This window comes from Octopus bimaculoides, chromosome 2 (genome assembly GCF_046866305.1).
Source record: "Octopus bimaculoides isolate indiv1 chromosome 2, ASM4686630v1, whole genome shotgun sequence".
NCBI lineage: Eukaryota > Metazoa > Mollusca > Cephalopoda > Octopoda > Octopodidae > Octopus > Octopus bimaculoides.
The window spans coordinates 168,483,445-168,503,822 of NC_142929.1; the positions used below are offsets into that span (position 1 = coordinate 168,483,445).

The following is a 20,378-nucleotide window of genomic DNA, read 5'->3' on the forward strand; positions in this document are numbered from 1 at the left end:
TCTCATCATCATTGTTTAATGTCCGCTTTCCATGCTGGCATGGGTTGGATGGTTTGACAGAAGGTGGCCAGGGATTGCACCTAGAAAGTTCCCCTCTCGGGCACAAGTCCGGGCAAGGTTGTTTTGTGGAAGACCAGCAGTTACCTATGCATACCTCCCCTCTCCACACCAAGGGAAAGGCAAAGACTGATACAACTTGGCACCAGTGGACATTGCAACACATTTCTACAGCTGAGTGAACTGGAGCAATGTGAAATAAAGTGTCTTGCTCAAGAACACAATACATAGCCCGATCCAGGAGTCAAACTCACTACCTCATGATTGTGGGCCTGACACTAACTACTGAGCCATACACATATATGTATGAGTGTGTGTGTGTGTGTGTGTACAGACACACACATACATATACATATATATCAATTCAGTTTGACTAGATGTATAGCATGGATTTAACTGTCAGAAGTATTATACTTCATTGGTATTTTAAAATGAAATCAGGCTTACTATATATATAGTACTCAATAATCTAGAGTGTGTACATTTGTTCAGGTAAACAAGAAGAGGAAAATGAGATAGAGTGGGTAGATAGAAAGAGGAAGAGTATCATTGTTTTATCATTATTCAATTTTTAATGTCCACTTTATGCTATGAGGAAAAAGATAACTCTACTGTTTTAGGCAAAACCCTCTGGAGAGAGACACAGACTTGATTGTGTGTGTTTCATGAAAGGTTATCAAAAACAATAAGAATGTAGTGTATTGTTCATTCTTGTTATGAAGTTTGAGACTAAAGAGATTTGTTTCAACTATACTCAAATTGCGCAAAAAGTTTTAAAAATCTAATCTGTTAAATGTATTAAATTAAGATATATTTTCAGTGATTCCAGAACACAGATGGTAATATACCTCATAAAGTTGATACATTATGTTACTCCATTCTTGAAGTACACTTGTAATCTCTGCAACAATTGGTGGTTCACCTGTGTAAATGAGTTCTTGACATCTGTAATGAGCAAAAATAAAAAGAAAAAGAGTCAACAGAAATACATAACATGACAAGAATAGTATAAAATTGTGGAACTATCCTCAATATGTTTGTCCTCTATATGGTCATAAATGTTTTTGAAGAAATTAGCAGTATTTCTAGCTATAAATGTAGCAAAGTGAAAGTAAAGATCCAACCCTCAGTGTGTAAAAACAACAATTTCTTCCATGATAAATGGGGCTTTTATAAAGTAATAATTCTACTGCAATATAACATTGGTACATAAATAAAATATATGCGTGAGGGTATTATGGGCTTAAAAGAAAAATAGATTAATAAATGATAAGAACAACTTCCTTCCATTTCATTTTAACACATAAACAGGAGTTACTGTAATAAATTATATATAATAGGCATTACACAATACTATCAGCAGCTGCAGCACTGAAAAGATCAACTGATTGACAATATAATAGTTTTACATACTATCAATTACACAATCCTGACAATAGCTGTAGTTCAAATAGAAATTATGGATTGTGATTAAAACTTCAGTAATTAATTAAATAACAAAAAGGAGAAATAATGGATAAGTTACAGCTTAAGTTAGTTGAGCAGAGAAAGGCAAAAATAAAAGAATGCAAAAGTAATTTTTAAAAAAATGTTTACAACAGAATGTGAGATAAATGATACACAGGAAAAAGTAGAGAAGGCAGGACACCCATATCTGGTAGAATAGGATAGGGTCTAGTAACCCGCATAATTAATCAGGAAGATGTCCTCCCCAATGACTGGTGCCACAAAGGTACACAGAAGTAATTACATCAGCATCAAATTGCTGGACCAAATTACGAAAGTTACAGGAAAAGTTATAGCCCAATTAATTAGAGACAGAATCAGATAAGATGAAATGCAGTCTGGCTTTGTGCCAGGGAGAAGCACTGACGACACTGTTATTATAGTCAGGCAACTGCAGAAGAATAAACTATTGTACTTGGCATTTGTTGAGTTGGAGAAATCCTTCAATAGAGTACCTAGCTGTGTGATATGGTGGGCTCAGAGAAAGCTGAGGGTAAACAAATGTCTTGTGAAAGCTGTGCAAGGCATGTACAGAGGTTCTATTAGTAAGGTGAGAGTTAACCAGGAGTACAGTGATGAATTTAGTGTGCAGGCAGGCGTTTTTGTCAGGCTTGGTTATCAGTCCCCTCCTATTCATCATTGTCTCCAAAGCCATAACAAAACTTTAACATCGGCTACCCCTGGGAACTGCTATATGCTGGTAATCTTGCTCTTACAGCAGATTCTGTAACAGAACTAGAAAAGAAATTTCAGGTGTGGAAGCAAAACCTGGAATCAAAGGGCCTTAAGATTAACTTAGCAAAGACCAAGGTCCTAGTAAGCAGGAAATTAGTCAAGACCCTACCCGCATTGGGTAAATGGCCCTACTGAATATGTAGGAAAAGTGTAGACAGTAATTCCATAAGGCATACAGTGTTAGCTATGGACACACAAGAGGTGCAATGGAATAATAGGAAGAGTAAGAGAGAAAGAAGTGTTGTATGCGGAACATGCACAGGAGCCATAAAGACTACAGATATATGAGAAATAGATTTTCGCAAATGCCCCAGAGCTCTTTAGAGATAATGGATAATTTTTGCAACCTAGAGGACTTGATCAGCAGCGAGGGAGATGTACCAAAAGTGTAATTGCTAGAATAAGAATAAGAAGGAGAAAATTCAGATACCTTTTGCCTCTGTTGGCAACCAAAGGTCACTCTCCCTGAGTGAAAAGAAGGTTGAATGATGCATGTGTATGAACAACAATATTACGTGGCAGTGAAGGGTGGGCCCTTAATGCAGAAGACATGCAAAAACTACAGGGAAATGAAGCTAGTATTCTCTGCTGGATGTGCAATACATGTGAGACAGAGTGTAAGTGGATTGAGAGAAAAATTAGACCTAAGAGTTAGATGCAGTGTGCAAGAGAGAAGACTGCACTGGTTTAGTCATGTAATGCATATGAATGTGGAGTTACATACAGAAGTGCTGATTGCTTAAAGTGGATGGAACTTGTGGAAGAGGGAGACCAAGAAAGATATTGGATGAAATACTGAAGGCTAATCTCAAGATCCTGAGCTTTACAAAGGAGATAAAGGACAGATATCGGGTGCCTTGCTGTACTGAAAAAGACATCCACCACAGCAGAATTGATATCCTTAACCATCCTGGATAATGCTTGTCTGTGAGGAGCTTGCCCCAACCCACCTGCATCCACTCTGCCTTGTCAACCATTTTCCTACACCTTTCATACCCTAACTCACATCACCTGAAAGCAGAACAGGTGCATACTACATTCTCCTGCTTTCTCAGTTACCTCCTTCTTCATGCTGAAATGCTTTCATTTCCCATTATCTTCCCCCACCTGCTGTCTCTACCAATCACCTCCTTTCTGTGCCTTCTCTCCCTTGTGTTGTTCTCCATCATTAACACTTCGCTTTTCTGCTATCACCCTCAATGCCCTCACACACCTACCCAACCCTGCTCCCCCAGCCTCTTCTACATTTCACTCCATCATCTGCCTCAGTCACCTATATCTTGTCCATCCAACCAGTCTAAATTTCTGTATCACCCCAATTATTCTCACCACTCCTAATGCCCCTTGAGGGCATGTCCTGACATATCTTTGCCATCATCTCTTGCATTATTGATCTCTTTATCTTACTCTCTAACTCACCCTCCTTTCTTTTTCAACTGGAGTATTCTATACCTCTATCCTCTAATATCTCATCAGCTGGCACAAACTCCCCTTACTCCCCCCAACAACTACCTGCTTCCAAGTTACTTGGTGATGCTGTCAGTGCTGGTACCAAGTAAAGAACACTGGTGCTGGCACTATGTAAAAAAGCACTGGTGCCATATAAAAAGAACTGGTGCTACATAAAAGCACCCAGTACACTCTGTAAAGAGGTTGGCTTTAGGAAGAGCATCTAGCCATAGAAACCATGCCAAAACAGACAATGGGGCCTTACTAGCTCCTGTTAGACCATCCAACCCATGGCAGCTTGAAAAATGAACATTAAATGATCGTGATGATGAATTAATTAATGTCTAGTGCTTTTCTGCTCATAATAATTCTTGAACTATAACCCAACTTCAAGAATGGTTGTGTTTGGGAACTGTTAATGATATGGTTCTCATATCAGGACCTTTTGAAATGTTGCAAAAATGTTGCAGACATTATTCAAAGGCCTGAAGATCAACATGGAAAAGACTAATGTGCTGGTTTAGTAAGTGACAATATAAAATCACAGTGATATTTGGGAATTAATCAGGTGTAATAAGAATTCAGTAAGAGTTTGATCAAGCAAAACAAAACAAGCAATGAATATACAAAGAATGCAGTGGAACCTATGACATAATAACATATATAAGACGTGAGCTATGCTAGATATACAGGATAGTTAGTAGTAGAAGTATCACTTAAATTAAGTTGATGAACTGCCCAAATGGTTCACTAAATATAGTTGCTAGTTACTGAGGTAGTTACAGAAGACCTATCCTACTCACACTAGTCACAGACAGGTGGGCATTAAAATGATGATGACTTACAAAGTGCTCAGGCAAAGTCAGAGTTGCTAGATTCTACAGAAAGAGAATCGATATGTTTATTAACCCAGTTGTCTTTCACTTTTTCCTTTCAACTATTCAAAGAAGATAAGGAAGGAGAGGAAAAGAATAAAGATTCTTTTTTTTGTTTCAAATATGTCAGTTTCTTCCCTGGGATTGCACTTTGCTTAGTTTTTTTGTTTATTTATTATTTATCTTCTTATTTTTTGTTCTAATTCTCCTGAGAATGCATCTGTGCAAATGTAGGATAAATAATATCTCTCTGTAACACAGCTGTTATATTGTCAGGAGTGGAAACAACTTCCAAGAAAATCACCCTCTCTCTCTTTCATTCACACACACACACACACACATACACACACACACACACACACACACACACACACACTTATTTTTAAACTTAAATAATTTGAAATATCAAAGAATTTTTTTCCTGCATATTTAGTGTAATATTTTAAAGATTCATGATGATAAAAAAAAAAAAAAATTCAGAAAAAAAAAATCAGAGTAAAATGGATGAAATGAATTTTCTCCAGCAGTAGGGTTTTTCTTTCCTTCATTTTCAGACATGCATTATTTGTAGCTATAAATAAGGGGGAATATATTATCACTGTACATATTTTTTTAGGATCTCAAATTTCCTTATGACAGCATCTAATTATTACAGTTAATGATATGAATGCATATTCGTTTCTAATATGTTTTAAGAGGAGAGTGTTAATGCATGCTATACTGCAAGGGTTTAACAAACAGCTAAAGATGGGAAAAAGCAAGTGCAGAATTAAAATACAAAGTTATTAATAACTTTTAAGGATAAAAAAATGAAGAAAATAAAGAAACCTAAAATCAAAAGGAATAATGCTGATCAATTCTTCTTGTATTCTTAGTGTTGTCATACATTATTAGTGTTACAAATTTTTTTATTTATTTACTCAGTGTGTGTGTGTGTGTGTGTGTGTGTGTGTGTGTGTGTGTGTGTGTGTGTGCATGTGCATATTTTACACATTTAAACACAAATACAGATCATGTTCCTTATGGTGTGGTACTGGAAAATAAATTGCATTATGTAGAAGCAATTATATTTTCATTGTGCTTGTAGCAAAGAGAAGTAATGATGATAATGATGATGATAACAACAACAGTACTGATATTAATAATACTTAGAATCAAGCAAAGGGAAAATAATTAGTGTTGAAAGGGACTTTATATGTATGTGTGTGCATATATATATATATATATATATATATATATATATATATATATATATATATATATATAACTAGCAGAAATACCCGGCTTTGCCCGGGTTAAAGAGAATAATGAAATCTAAAAACGCTGTCTAGACTACGCAACCCTCAACTGTTAGTAGCTACGATACCATATTTCTACATTAATAACTCTCCAATCCATGCCAGCATGGAACATAGACATTAAGTGGAATGCCAGTCTCTCATCTAGGAGGGCCTTGAAATCAATGTTACCAACTGGGGACTATGTGTGTCGTAGTGATAATAAAAAGACCCAAAGGAGGTCTGCAACGAAATAATTTTACTCAACACTTTGCAAGTGAATCAGTGGAGGCAAAGATGCGTCTCATTTACTTGACAATTTATGCACCACATTGCAGAAATCACAATGAAAGTATATCTGAAAGGGTAGTCTTACACTGCTGTACCGTTGAATTACAAATAATGCTCATCTGTTATGTTCGGGTTAAAATTTCATCAACATCAAAAATATATGAATTTTCATGGGAGTTATGGCCGTTATACATAGAATATAATTTCCAAATTTCATAAAGATCCGTTCAGTACTTTTGATGTAGTTTTGGATAAGAAAACAAATGACTAACGTGTGTGTTTGTGTGCATGTGTTTGTGTGTGATGGGTGTATATATGTATAGATATCTGTATGCATGTATATATATGTATATATGTGTACATATTACATGTACATCTATATATATATACATCTACACATGTGTATACATATACATGTATGCATATAGATCTATATCTATATATATATATCTATGTATATACGTGTACATATACATGTATATGTATACATATACATCTCTTTCTCTCTCTCTGAAAGTATCGAAATGTGATTGTTTCAGTTAGTGGAATAACGTGTACATATACATCTATATGTATACATATACATCTCTCTCTCTCTCTCTCTCTCTTTCTCTCTTTCTCTCTCTCTCTCTCTTTCTCTCTTTCTCTCTCTCTCTCTCTCTTTCTCTCTTTCTCTCTCTCTCTCTCTTTCTCTCTCTCTCTGAAAGTATCTGTCATTACAGTATCGAAATGTGATTGTTTCAGTTAGTAGAATAGTTTCATTTTTAAAGTGAAAGTATTTGACATGAGTGTTTTTGTTTCACTTTTGACACGTAATACTTAAATAGTGGAGGAGATATTATGTTGCTGTGGGCTCGAACTCTGGAAGAAGTTAAAATTTTTTTTGACTAAAACACAACTGGAACCCTAAGTAAGGCATCTGTAAAATTTGAATGAAATTGGTTGCGTAGTTCTCGAGTTTTAGGGATTCACACAGACAGACAGACAGACAGACACACATTCTCATTTTTATATATATAGATAACACACGCATATATAGAGAGAGAGATAAAAAGAAAGGGGAGGAATAAAATACAAACTAGAAACTAAACACTGCACAAAACATCAGTAAAAGACAAAATAACAGAAAAGATTTAAAAAAAAACAAAATCAAAATAGAATTCTAAAATATCCTAAAGAACAGAAAAAACCTCATTTCATGTCCAATACCATGTAAAACTCAATGGATAGGAAGTAAGCCAGTGTGAAAGCTAAAAATGGCTCAAAAGCTCTGGGCTAAAAACAGAAATGAAAGATCTGATTTTAACTGCATGGAATCAATGCCTGACTACAAATAACAATAAGAACAAAGTGCACAGTATGCAATTAGTAGGTGACGAAGTAGCATAATCATTAAATAGAATGTTTCACAGAAATCAAGTTTGCCTTTCCTCCTTTCAGGTTTGATAAAAGGGTATCAATTCAGGGCAGTGGATTGGTGTAAATATAAGAATGTTGGACGGGATGTTTTGTGGTATTTGTTCTGACTCTTTGCATTCTGAGTTCAAACTCTGCCATGGCCCACAGGGGTAGTAGACTTACCACTGCCCTGTCTAACACCACCAACCTGCATCTTGAGTGCTTTAAGCAAAGACTACTCTGTTGCAAGCATTCAATACCAAGTGTCTGGTTTGAAGGTGACTTCCCCTACTCTCCACCACCAGTCTTGAAGACCCTATAACAGGCCTTCTCTCCTGACTAAAAGATTTAGAAAAAAGCAATCAGTACAATGAGGAAACTGACATAATTTTTTTTTGCCTAGTCTTTGCAATGTATACCCACATATAATAATGAGCCCCTAACTACAACCACAGAGCAATATACCAACACTTCATGAAAATGGTTAAGAGGTGGTATAAATATACTGAACAGGGTACATAACAAAGCTATAGCCACAGTCATCTGGAACATGCCTCTCCAAACTGATAAGGAGATGAAAGAAAACTGTCCAACTGCAATAAGAACAGAAATGAAAATCTGTGTACACTAACAGAGATCTTGATCCTTTTCTCACCAAAGAATTACCCTATTAATAATAACCCAAAAGGAACATGAATAAAAGTAAACCATACAAGAGTTCACAGCCTGACACAAAATAGCCCTGGTAGGTACAGCCCACATCTTATACAAGACACTTTCAATTCAAAAGCACGTTTCACACAATACACTCCTTTCACAACTTGTATAGCACACAGTTCTTGGTCATCACTCAACACACACACTGATCACTTAGTAAAATAACATAATGTATACTCTACACCAAACACTAACACAAACTCACATTGCATGTATTCTACACAGTAAACAGACAAAACATTTGAGTGTTTTGTCTGTTTAAAGAAACAAAACTGTGTATTATCATCATCATCATCATCATCATCGTCGTTTAACGTCCGCTTTCCATGCTAGCATGGGTTGGACGATTTGACTGAGGACTGGTGAAACCGGATGGCAACACCAGGCTCCAATCTAAATTTGGCAGAGTTTCTACGGCTGGATGCCCTTCCTAACGCCAACCACTCAGAGAGTGTAGTAGGTGCTTTTATGTGTCACCTGCACGAAGGCCAGTCAGGCGATACTGGCAACGGCCATGCTGGAAATGGTGTCTTTTATGTGCCACCCACACAAGCCAGTCCAGGGGCACTGCCAACGATCTCGCTCGAAAATCCTACGAAGGCCAGTCAGGCGGTACTGGCAACGGCCACGCTCAAACTGGTGCATCTTATGTGCCACCCGCACAAGAGCCAGTCCAGGGGCACTGGCAACGATCTTACTTGGCTTGCCGGGTCTTCTCACGCACAGCACATTTCCAAGAGACAATTTGGATCCCTCCCTACCACAAAAAAAAACAATGCTGCACACACCTCAGGAACATAACAGCACAGCAGAAACATAAATGAAATAAGGCAGCAAGCTGGCAGAAACGTTAGCACGCCAGGTGAAATGCTTAGCAGGACCCATGGATATTCCACAATTCATGTTTCTAACTTGATGCATAAAACTGAAGATTTTCATAACATTGTTTCATATGTTAAAAATTTCAATCAAGTCCTTGATTTTCTTCTATAATTAAGTTTGCTGAATGTATAAACACTAACTTGTTCTATTATGGTGAATTTTCAGTTACTACTTAAGTCTGTTAAAAATGGCATACAAGCACATATCATGACAAGCTGAATATTATTATTATCATTGAACTGGCAGTCATAACAGCATTTGTTACAATACTTTACATTTTCAGTTCAAATCCTGCCAAAGTTAACTTTGCATTTCATTCTTCAGGGATTGATAAAATAGAGTACCAAACAAGCACTGGGGTTGGTGGTATTGACAAATCCCCTAGCTTCAAAATATTGGCCTTGTGCTTAAATCAGAAACATTATTATTATCATTATTAGGGCAGTAATCAACTAACTCATACCCCTAAAACTTGTACCTATGTTAGATATTAAGTACTATTATTAAGGTAGAGAGCTTATCAAAAAAAAAAATATATAATGAAGTATATAATTTCATTTGTCTGTTCTGTCGTAGACAAGTTTACATTTCATTCTATTTAGTTGGAGGCGGTTAAATAAATATCAAGCATGTACTTGTGTCAACTAAACCAACTGTTTTCCTCGATTCTAAAATTCATGGCTTTGAATCTTTTTTTGGCAAACAAAACATCTTGCAATATTTTTTCTAGTGCCTTATGTTCTTTGTTAAATTTTGTCGTAGTCAGCTCTGCCTTTCAACCTTCTGACATTGATAAAATAAAGTACTAGTCAAATACCAGAGACAATATAATCAACTTGCCACAAATTTGAGGCCCTGTGTTTATGCTAGAAATGAATTTTATAAAACTGGATATGTATCCTGGTTTTTAGTATCCTGGTTTTGCCCTATATCCTTGCACATTGTAAGAGGTGACCAAAGAGCAGGTAAAAAATAAAATGTGCATCGAGTCAGAAAACATAACTTTAATATGTCCCTAGCTAATCCATGCCAACATAGAAAAGTAAACATAAAAATGATAAAGAATTTTGTTATAGTCCTTTACATTTTAAGTTCAAATCTTGCCAGGGTTAACTTGATTGTCATCTATCTGTGTTAATAAAATAAAGTACCAGGTAGTACTGAAGTTGATTTAGTCTACTATAACCTCTCCCTACCCAAAATGTTTAAGAAGAAAACAAATATAATTACTGTCATGTAGAGGCAAAAATAGACCATTGGACTATAATGCTTTACAATATTTAATTTTGATCTTCTTTATCCAAAGATGACACCAGAATCTTACTGGGAAAGTGTGTGAGTGTAGAAGGAAGTCTGAGAAATAACTTGGGGCTTGTTCCAAATGATTATACCCCTCACAACTTTAGTCTTTTATCTATTTCAGCACCACCATTATCAAAATCTTCATAAGCATGGGACATGGATGTTGAATGATGATGATGATGATGATGATGATTAAATGAATGAATGAATCTGTTTTTAAACATAATCTTGGTTTGATAACACTTACCCTGAAAGTGTGGCTTCTTTGATGAACACATAAGTTTTTGGAAATATTCCCCTCTCATGTTTGTTTTTAATTTTGTAACCTTTATACCACCCTAAAATACAAATAAAAAAATGTATAAATGGAAGAATTCATAAAAGAGAAATGTTTCATACTTAAAAAGACAAACAAAAGGATTCTTGTTTAGCAAATAATGATGAAAGTAATGACAAGAGTAGCAAGTAAAAGTAATAAAACTGAAAATGAATTTCTATCTTGTAAAATGGACTTGTTTCAACAAACATCAACATTTGCTAACACAGTAAATAGAGAGGTAAACCAACAATAATTATATAAAGTTCCTTGAATTTGACCTCAAATTTTGGGGAGGATATGGTCAATAAAGCTCTAAAGAGGAGCAAAATTAAATACTGAAGTGCATTTATTCCAGTGCTCAACTGTTTCTATCACATCACTTAGGAACATGACAAATTGTAGAAGAGAAAGGGAATTATTGTTTTCAAGCTCAATATATTAGAGGATACTTTTTTACTGAGCCTAGAGGGAAGGGAGATAAAGTCAAACTTGGTAGGGTTTCAATTTCAAGGTAAATCTATATTAATAAACGTGAATTTCTGTCTGTCCAGGACCCCTGTGTCTCAGTCTACATCTGCTCTACATAGCCATATTATACCTTTTGGGAATCAGGATGATCCCGAGATTAAAATTCTGCCCTTCATTTGGTTCTTGAACATCTGGCTTTGGAATCTGAATTAAAAGCATTTGGGTTGCTATTTCTAGCTGACAAAGCTTGGCTGATTCATGCCATCTTGGTTGGCATTTGTCAGACGATGTCAGAAATCAAGGGGTAGATAAATGACGTCCGTTTCATTAATTTTACATTGAGATGAGAACTATGGGACAAATTGGCCAACAGTTGGAATTCAAATTGGGACTGGAACAATAGAATGATTGCGTTACAGAATTAATTCTCATCTGTCCTTAACCGCTGATCAAACACCACCGAGGCAGATAGTCATTATAGACATATTATAGTCATGCTATTTATCTCTCTTTAGTTTTGAGCCACAGGCCCAATTAGTCCTCTGCAGGAGCTAGCCTAAAAGTCCACATGGGGTGTGTTTGAAGCTAGTAATTTAATATAATTGAAATTGTAATAAATTGGCTTTTCAGTGTAACAGCAGAGAGTATGTAGTGGAATATGCTAGAATGGAATGAGGACATAAAATAACAATGATTTTGATATATACATATTGTTGTTTGCTTCCATTCACTAGGCAAGAAATAGCCTCAATTTCAAGCAGACACGCACTTGTTAATACAAAACAGATGCATTACAAAAATTATCATGACAAGATTATTGGATATCCTCAACTCTATGCTTTCTCCACTCATTGATCAACTACTTTACAGAGTGCTCTAGTTGTATTATATTATAGTACCAGTACTAGAAAGGTTGTCATATCTCCATATAATAAAGCTGTTTTCTCTGCTCACTAGAGAGTGCACCTTGCACATTTCATGGTTGAACCAACATAAGAAGGGTTGCGTTGTACAAATAAATGTAAAAGGCTAGTCACTATTCTAAGAGATGTAATTTGTTCAACGTAACATGATTGAGGTGGGGGAATAGAAAGGAGAGGAAGAGAGAGTACAAATGATGACAGCAGAACCAGAATGGGTAGGTGAAAGGAACAAGAGTATGATTGTAGAGATAGAGTGATTGGAGTGAAGGGAGGAAGTTAAGGATAATATTAGAAGTAGATATAGTCAAAAATAAGTGATGGGTGACAACAGAAATGACTGTGGAGGCAGAGAGGAGATGAAAACTGACGCTACAGAAAAGTTGAAGGTAGTGTGTGTGTGTATACATAATAATATTTATAAAGACATGTCTCAATGTAATCTATATCTTCTAACTGAAACATGTATGACTGTACCTATATCAATGCAAACATACATGCATGATTTTCTATTAAAATATTAATCCATTATCTTCATTTTCAAATTAATCTTTCTCCATGATCTGCATCTAGTTAGTGGAGTGATGTGTGTGTGTGTGTTCACATACAGGTTACATTGTTTTAAATCTACCCTATATTGATGTGGAAAAGAGAAATTTGATTTTAGTACTGAGATTGATAAACTATATGGTAGTTTCTATTTTGCCTCTACAACACTTTATTTCCTTCTCCTTTTTGCCATCTCAAAACAGGTGCAAAGGCTTTTATGGCTTATCCAGCTTCAGCTCATCTCAGCTCAAGCATGCCTGACACAAAAGCAGCCCTTAGAATTGTTGAGGGCAACCTTGAGCTTAAGGCATAACATACTCCAATCTGATTTTGGATCACAGACACACTTGGTCATGCAGAGGTTGGATGCATAGGGTACAATGTAGTAAAAAAAATATGTAGCTTCTACTTTATTGTCCAAATGCTCTGGGGTAGTCTAACCAAGTTGCTATCATTGACATTTGACTAGATTTTTAAGACAACGTTAGCCAATTTATCCTTCTTTCAGGAAGTGATTTGTGAAAGATTATGCTTGCTATTTTTACCAGGCCAAGTAATTGTGTAGAGGTTCCTTCTTTCGTGCATCCCAAGCAGGGAAATATGGTTAGTAATACCAATCTTCAAAATAATATGAATAATGATTATTAACAATAAACAACCTCTTTTCTGAAGTAAGGTAAATATAAAGGGCTACTTACCATAAAAGTGTAGAGGCAGTTTTGCAAAGAAATATACACATGCCTGGATGTGTTATAACATGTTACATTATATAACTTTGAGCTTCACATATATGTTTCAAATATTCTGTTATTCTATTTTTAGCCTTTTTTTTTGTAACACTACACTAAAAGAAACATAAAGCAACCATGACTTTTATACTACTATCTTAAAAACAAATTAATTACAAAAACACACTAGTTATAAGGTTGCATGTGTTGAATCAGTGATTGTAAGATCCTAAGTTCAAAATATAACCCCAACCAAATTTTAAAATTATATAAGTACAAAATTGATTTTGCATTTGAGGGCTGTGAAAGGTATCTTATTGAAATGTTACTTAATTCAATTCCTGACACAGGCACATTAGCAATAACAACGAGACAACAGTACCTTTTTCCTAATGAAAGAAGTCAGAGAGTAAAAAGAAGTTTCTAAGGTAAATTCTATGAGGCTACAAAGAAATTAATTCTCTTATTGACCTTGTTACTATTCATTTTTGCAGTGATGATGATGGTGTTTTGGATATTTGATGTCGTTTTACAAAAAAGAATGAATACAAGTCTGCTAAGAAAGTAAGTGAGATATTTTTGCAACAATTCTATGTAGATGAATGCCGGTTTAAATTTTGTAAAGTTACTAGATAAAGCATGACAGGCAAATAGGTGCTTTGTGATCACAGTGGAATGCATGGTTGAGGTATTTCAATGAAAAACTTCAGAGAAGTTTGTTAAGTTATATATGATAATACTTGATAGCAATCAGGACTCAGAGATAAGGAGATGCTCTATTGCAGACACAAAATGGATGCTAAAACATTGATGGTAATGAGAAAGTGGAAGAAATATTACTAAAAAAAAAAAAAAAAAAAAAATGAGTCGTCAAATAGAAAACAAAATGTGTAAATTGACAACAACAATTTTTTTTTTTTTAATTAGGCATGAAGCCCTAAAGTTATGCAGTATGGGGAAATGAGGACAATCAGCTGTTCTATTCTAACAGAGGATTGAAATTGGGTCACAGATTCCATTGCTGAGAATATACTACCATACAATTCCACTAACACGATAAATTTCTTAATCTTCCATAACAATAAAGATGATGATGAAGATTTATAGGAGAAAGGAAGTTGAAGCATTTGAACTATTTCTAAAAGAACATTTTAGACCAAAGTGTATTCAATCGGGGAATTGAAACAAGTCACACATTACAATAAATTACTTCTTTTACCAAAGAATAAAAAGTTTTTATATATTTCTTCTATCTTGTTTATTTATTTTTTGAAATTGGAAGATATTTTGGTATTTATTTGTCTAGTTCTATATTCACTCTACTAATCTACCACTGCTAATGATAAATAATTTCTATCATTGGCACAATGGTAGAATTTTGGTATAAGGGTGCAGCCAATTTAAAATAGTCTCAATACCTGATTGGTACATATCTACCCAAAAAGAATAAAAGACAAAGTATACTCTAACAAGACTTGAACTCATGATTTAAAGAGGCACAAGGAAGCAACGCAGGTATATATTCTGGTATTTTGATACCAATGGTGATAATGATTTCTACCTTTGAAAGAAAACCACAGATTTCTAAATTTAAATAAATGAGATAGATGAAGATTTCAAAATTTTAATTGTTTTAGAGAGAATTTGTGACCAAAGTGACTTGGAAGTTCTATGATTCTTTGTCATTGCTAATTCATGTTAAAAGAAATAAGAAAACAAAACAGATCAGTGCAACAAAAAGCATCCAGTTGTAGCATTTTCTGCTCCACTAACAAATGATCTGGTGCATAAAATGATGCCCCATTTATTGTGCAATCAGAACTGAGTTAACTTATGATGCATCTCTAGGGCAGTGACATACATATATTTAGACAGACTTCATAACCTCCTACCAGCATAGAACATATGTTGAAATGATGACGAAGACAAATTTATGTACGGTTGTTAAAAAAAGATCTCTATTTTTAAACTTGTATTTTATTAGCCTACTAAAATTACTAGTTTTGATATAGCATATTAGGTTTAACCTTATAATTTGTAAGATACAATGTATATACTCGCAAGTTTTGTGATGCTTATCATCAGATGGATAAAGTAGTAGGCACTATGTTTAAGAAAAAAGATATATTCACTTCTATAAAATGACAAATGTTGACCTAGTGTAGTTTTAAACCAGGAGTTCTTGTGAATTTCAGTCAAGCTTTCTACCAGCTACCTCTCTAACATAAATCTCCAAGTCCACTCAGCAACAAAAGTATGAAAAGAACCTGTCACAGACTTATTGCATTATGTTTATGAGATTTTTTAACACCATCACTTATAAATGATATAGATGACAAAATAAAAGATATTCAACTTCGCATGAATGGTGAACAAATTTTCTTCAACTTTTTATTCTTTGAAATACAGACCATATTCTTTAGCTTTAAATTTTAAGATATTTTTTCAAAAGATATGATAGTTAAAGTTAGAATGCCAACCAAATGTTAATAAAAATCATAAATATGATTCCAACATACCACACATTACACATCTGCATATTTGAAATACTGGAATTATGTGTTGCCACATTTGATTGGTTACCCTTGTATCAAAGTTATGTTTGAGTCAATGTGAGCTACTCAATAATAACAAGATATTTGAATCATATATATATGATGATATGTGTTGTATGGTTACAGAACAGTCTGAAGTATGGTATATTTGAGATTCTTGAGAACTGCAATGAAATATATCCTGTCACTTCAATTGTATGGTACCCCTACCAAAATCAGTGAATTCTTAACAGATCAATTTTCTTAACTATAAATTAGTAGCAGAAATACATTTTTAAAGATGAAAAGGACTGTAATTAACGCATGGCCTGGCGAAAATCATTAAAGGACAAATACCTATTTCCACAATAACGGCATAGACTGCAACATCATGAATCAACATGGGTGTTGCAAAGGATAGACTGGTTAAAAACTCAAAAGAGCATAAAGCCATGAGACTAGCCCCTTATGCATTGAGCCATTGCAAACATCAACTGCGAGACAGGGAATAAGAGAGATTCATTTTCAAAGCTTCATTAGCCATGTCTTCATGCAACTGCTTGCAAATATTTCTTTTAAAATTTATCATCAAAGAGAAAGAAAATTTATGTAGGCTGTATTATGATTCAGTCTATAGTAAGAGTTACATACAGCCACCATTAAGTTACTAATTCAGGTTTGTTATAATCTCAGTGTAAGTAACTGATATCAATGAGAAACTATATGTGTGTGTGTGTGTGTGTGTGTGTGTGTGTGTATGCATTTATCTTTGTGTATATGTATGCATGGCTCAGAGCTATTTTTAGACAAAAATATATGTGTATTTCTGCTACTATTCTCATTAGATTATTTTGCTTGTGGCTAACTGTAGCAAAATTAAAGAGAACCATGTTAAAGAAATCTAAGCAGAAAAATAGTTAATATTTAATTATGAAATATATCCTAAAAAAAACAGCATTTTTAACTTTCAAGTTGGCTCAATTCAAGACACACTCTATGGATAGCAGACTCTACTAAATTTCTTTTAGGATAATTTTAGGAGATTTTATAATTTATATTTTTACTCTCATAATTTTCTGTAAGCAAAAGGAAAAGAAATGAATAAAAGCAAGGTGTAAAACAATACTACTAGCTATATATATTTATACAGTATTTACCTTGCCTGAAGATGAAGTAAGTAATATATATGTAAACATTCATTTTATGGTAATATTATACCTCAAATGTACCTGAGAACTTGCTAGTCTCAGAAATTGCTCACAGATTGAGCTTTATAAGTATATTTACAAGATTTAAGTATCTATGCATGCTTCTTACAAAACAAATACAAATTGTAGTTTGTTTAAAGATGGAAAATGAGAGGGGGGTAATATATCCTCTCAAGCATGGCAGACATAATATTACACACATCTGGCAACAAAAGCTATTAAGTTCCTAGATGAAGAGAATGGGACTATGGAGTCCCCAATGTAGCCAGTTTTGGTTCCATTTTCAGAGGTTGATCACTTCAATGAACAATAGCATTTGCTTGGTAGTCAGACCAAGCAACCACTTACTGGAAAATATTTCAAAAACGTGTCCTCTCTTATCATCATGTATATCTTGGCTCTTGAACCATTTTTGTGATACCATATTCAATGAATATGAAGTGATAACAGGAACACACATTAATCCCAACTAGGAGATGAATAGGATCAGAGAGAAGCTAATAATCCAGTTGCCATGTCCTACCCAGAAATAGGTTGAGAAGAAGCTATACCTGAAAGATTAGGCAAAGGTAATAAATGCATTGCTCTGTAATTCATTACTGTCTACTCGAGTTTTCATCTGACCAGGTTGGAATGTCTGCTTATTTGCTTCTTGCGGAATGTATACATTCCACAGGTTTAGTAAGTCTGTCTGCTGCCAATGTTGCTAATGGTATAGCAACCCTTAGATTTTGTAGAGGGTTAGTGGTGGACAAGAACAAAAATATTTGGGTGAAGACTGTGAGTCCTTGTTATTACTTCATATTCATTGAATATGGTATCACAAGCCCAGATATACATGAGCGATAAGAGAGGACATATTTTTGAAATGATTTCAAAATATTTCAACGGACTTTCAGCTGGGGGACTATATAGATAACTCCCTGAAATCTTTGATTTATTTGTGAAAAACCGAGGACAGCTAGTTTAATATAAACTCTACAGGTACGATGACGCCAGTAGCTGGACGTGTTTGAGATGCATGCTGGGCAAAGAAACTATTCTGCACATACTCACTCAGCGTCCAGATTTTACTGACTTGGGCAGTTACTTCAAATAACACATTGCAAGTGGGAAGGATTTAGCTATCTACCAAGTCTACTGTAAGGATCACCATTCTACCTACCATTAACCAGGAAGGAAAAGCAGTTTTCCTCTTTAGTAGTCAAGATGAAAGAAATTATATGGTGGACAAGAGTGAAAGGACTGAAGAAAGACACTTTCTTCTTCAAACAAACTCTGATCAACTTCAAGTTCCACTTGGAGAGGAATGTGAAAATGAAGAGGCAAGTATTTCCCCTCACAGAATTTTCTGAAGGTTGGTAAGAATAGCTCTTACCCATGATAATCAAACTAATCTTGGACCTGTAAAGTTTTCTTAATTAACCCTTGATAACTGTGTTCCTATTGAGATGTCTAATTTCATTCCTTTTGTATAATGTTGTATTCCATGCCTGTTTTTTTTTTTTCTACAATCAATTAATTGTGCATACCCACCACCACCACCACCACCACCATGTAATGTCCCCTCATCCATCAACCTTGAGTTATTTGTTCTAGTTCGTTATGTACCGAGTTCAAACTCCACCAGGTCAACTTTGTCTTTCATCCTTCTGGAATCTGTAAATTAAAGTATCAGTGAAGAACTGAAGCTGATTTAATTGACTACATTCTCCATCCCTAGCCCTCACAAATTCTGACCTTGTGCCAATGTTAGAAACAATTATTATTATTATCATTATTAGGTGAAACACTGACCTCAAGACAACCACTGGAGGAAAAATAATGGCTTTTACTCTTCATGCAGTCCTGACACAGAAACAATAAATATTCTCAGTTAAGGATACCTATTTTTTCTGTCACGTTGTTGTTAAACCTTCAATTTGGTTGACTGAGCAAACAATCAAGCCATGACCACCTTGCTTTTTTTCTTGCCAAGATAAAATCCATCCTGAACTATGTTATATTATTTAATGTATTATCTTTTTAAGATAGTAAAGTATGATATGAGGGAGACTGGGATACTATTTCTAGCAAGTTGAGTGACTATGTAAAGACCTACTGATATTGTTTTTGTCGTTAATATCTGGTATGGCCTTAAACTAATGTTCAAATCATTAATAATATCTATTAATTGTGGGATGACGTCAGTGGTTGGGGAGCTGACCAGAAGAGGAAGGGCGCACAGGTGACGTATGAACAGGTGGGGGAAGATTGTGCCCCTTTCGATTGGGGAAGCCGTGAGTGCAGGACGTGTCAGTGCTTTGTCAAGGTGAGGGAAAGCAGCTGCTATTTTTAGCGTTTCAGGACGGGCCACGTGGAAGGATACATTACCACCTGACAGGTCTGCGCCAACGAAGAGGAGGTAGGTGTCTTACTTCTAATGTCCCGCATTCACTACATCAATATTAGAGGTCGAAATGCCTGCAACATTTAGATACTTTCTGAGTTCTAATCCTGGTAAGGTAAACTTTACCTCAAAGTTTATAAGGTGAAGCACCAATCAAATACTGGAATCAATTTAATATAGCTAAAAGAATTCTGGGTGTGAATGAAATAATAATAGACATCAGTATCATATGAAGATGTTGCTTAACCCCAGGTCAACCTTGATTGAACATATTTATAGGAAAGGCTTTCCAGCTGTGACTGTCCCAACTTTTGCAGACAGTGCATTTAGGATTATAAGGGTGTTCTGTGAGGAAAATTGGCAGCTACTTTTTATTTGAATGGAAGTGTAGCACAAATTAACTCAATTTGATGCCAATAAAAACAAACAGAATATGAGTTCTTTTTTTAACAAATGCTTATTGAATTATATCCAAAAGAGTCTTTAATTGATTAGATATTGTCTTGAAGGATAATCAGCTAATTCATTCACCTTTGCAAAAGAGATTAACATTTGTTATATTAAATGATTTGCTCTTCATATTCTGATATTATAGGTCCTGTTTTGCTAAACCCAGTGAAGAGTGTAGCAATAGACGTATCATTTTTAGTACACAAAGTTGCCACCACAGACACAGCTACTAGTCTGGCACAGTTATAATCAAAGTGATAGTCATTTTTGATTTCAGTTTATCCCTTCAGCATATCAGGCCAAAATATTCTACCTGTTTTATGT

The 20,378-nt window shown here is 34.9% G+C and overlaps 1 protein-coding gene across 2 annotated transcripts in view; it reads right to left on the reverse strand.

Moving 5' to 3' along the window:
* The window catches only part of LOC106881525 (dedicator of cytokinesis protein 1), a 179,104-nt gene that overhangs the window by 86,571 nt on the left and 72,155 nt on the right, over positions 1–20,378 (reverse strand). For both annotated transcript variants that reach the window (XR_008263483.2, XM_014931942.3), the window contains exons 3-4: positions 10,737–10,827; positions 906–1,002 (exon numbers count right to left, since the gene is read on the reverse strand). Coding sequence is in view for 1 of the 2 variants with exons in the window: in XM_014931942.3 (XP_014787428.1) it covers positions 906–1,002; positions 10,737–10,827 (188 nt within the window). In the remaining variant the exon portion in view is untranslated. The remainder of the gene's footprint in view (positions 1–905; positions 1,003–10,736; positions 10,828–20,378) is intronic.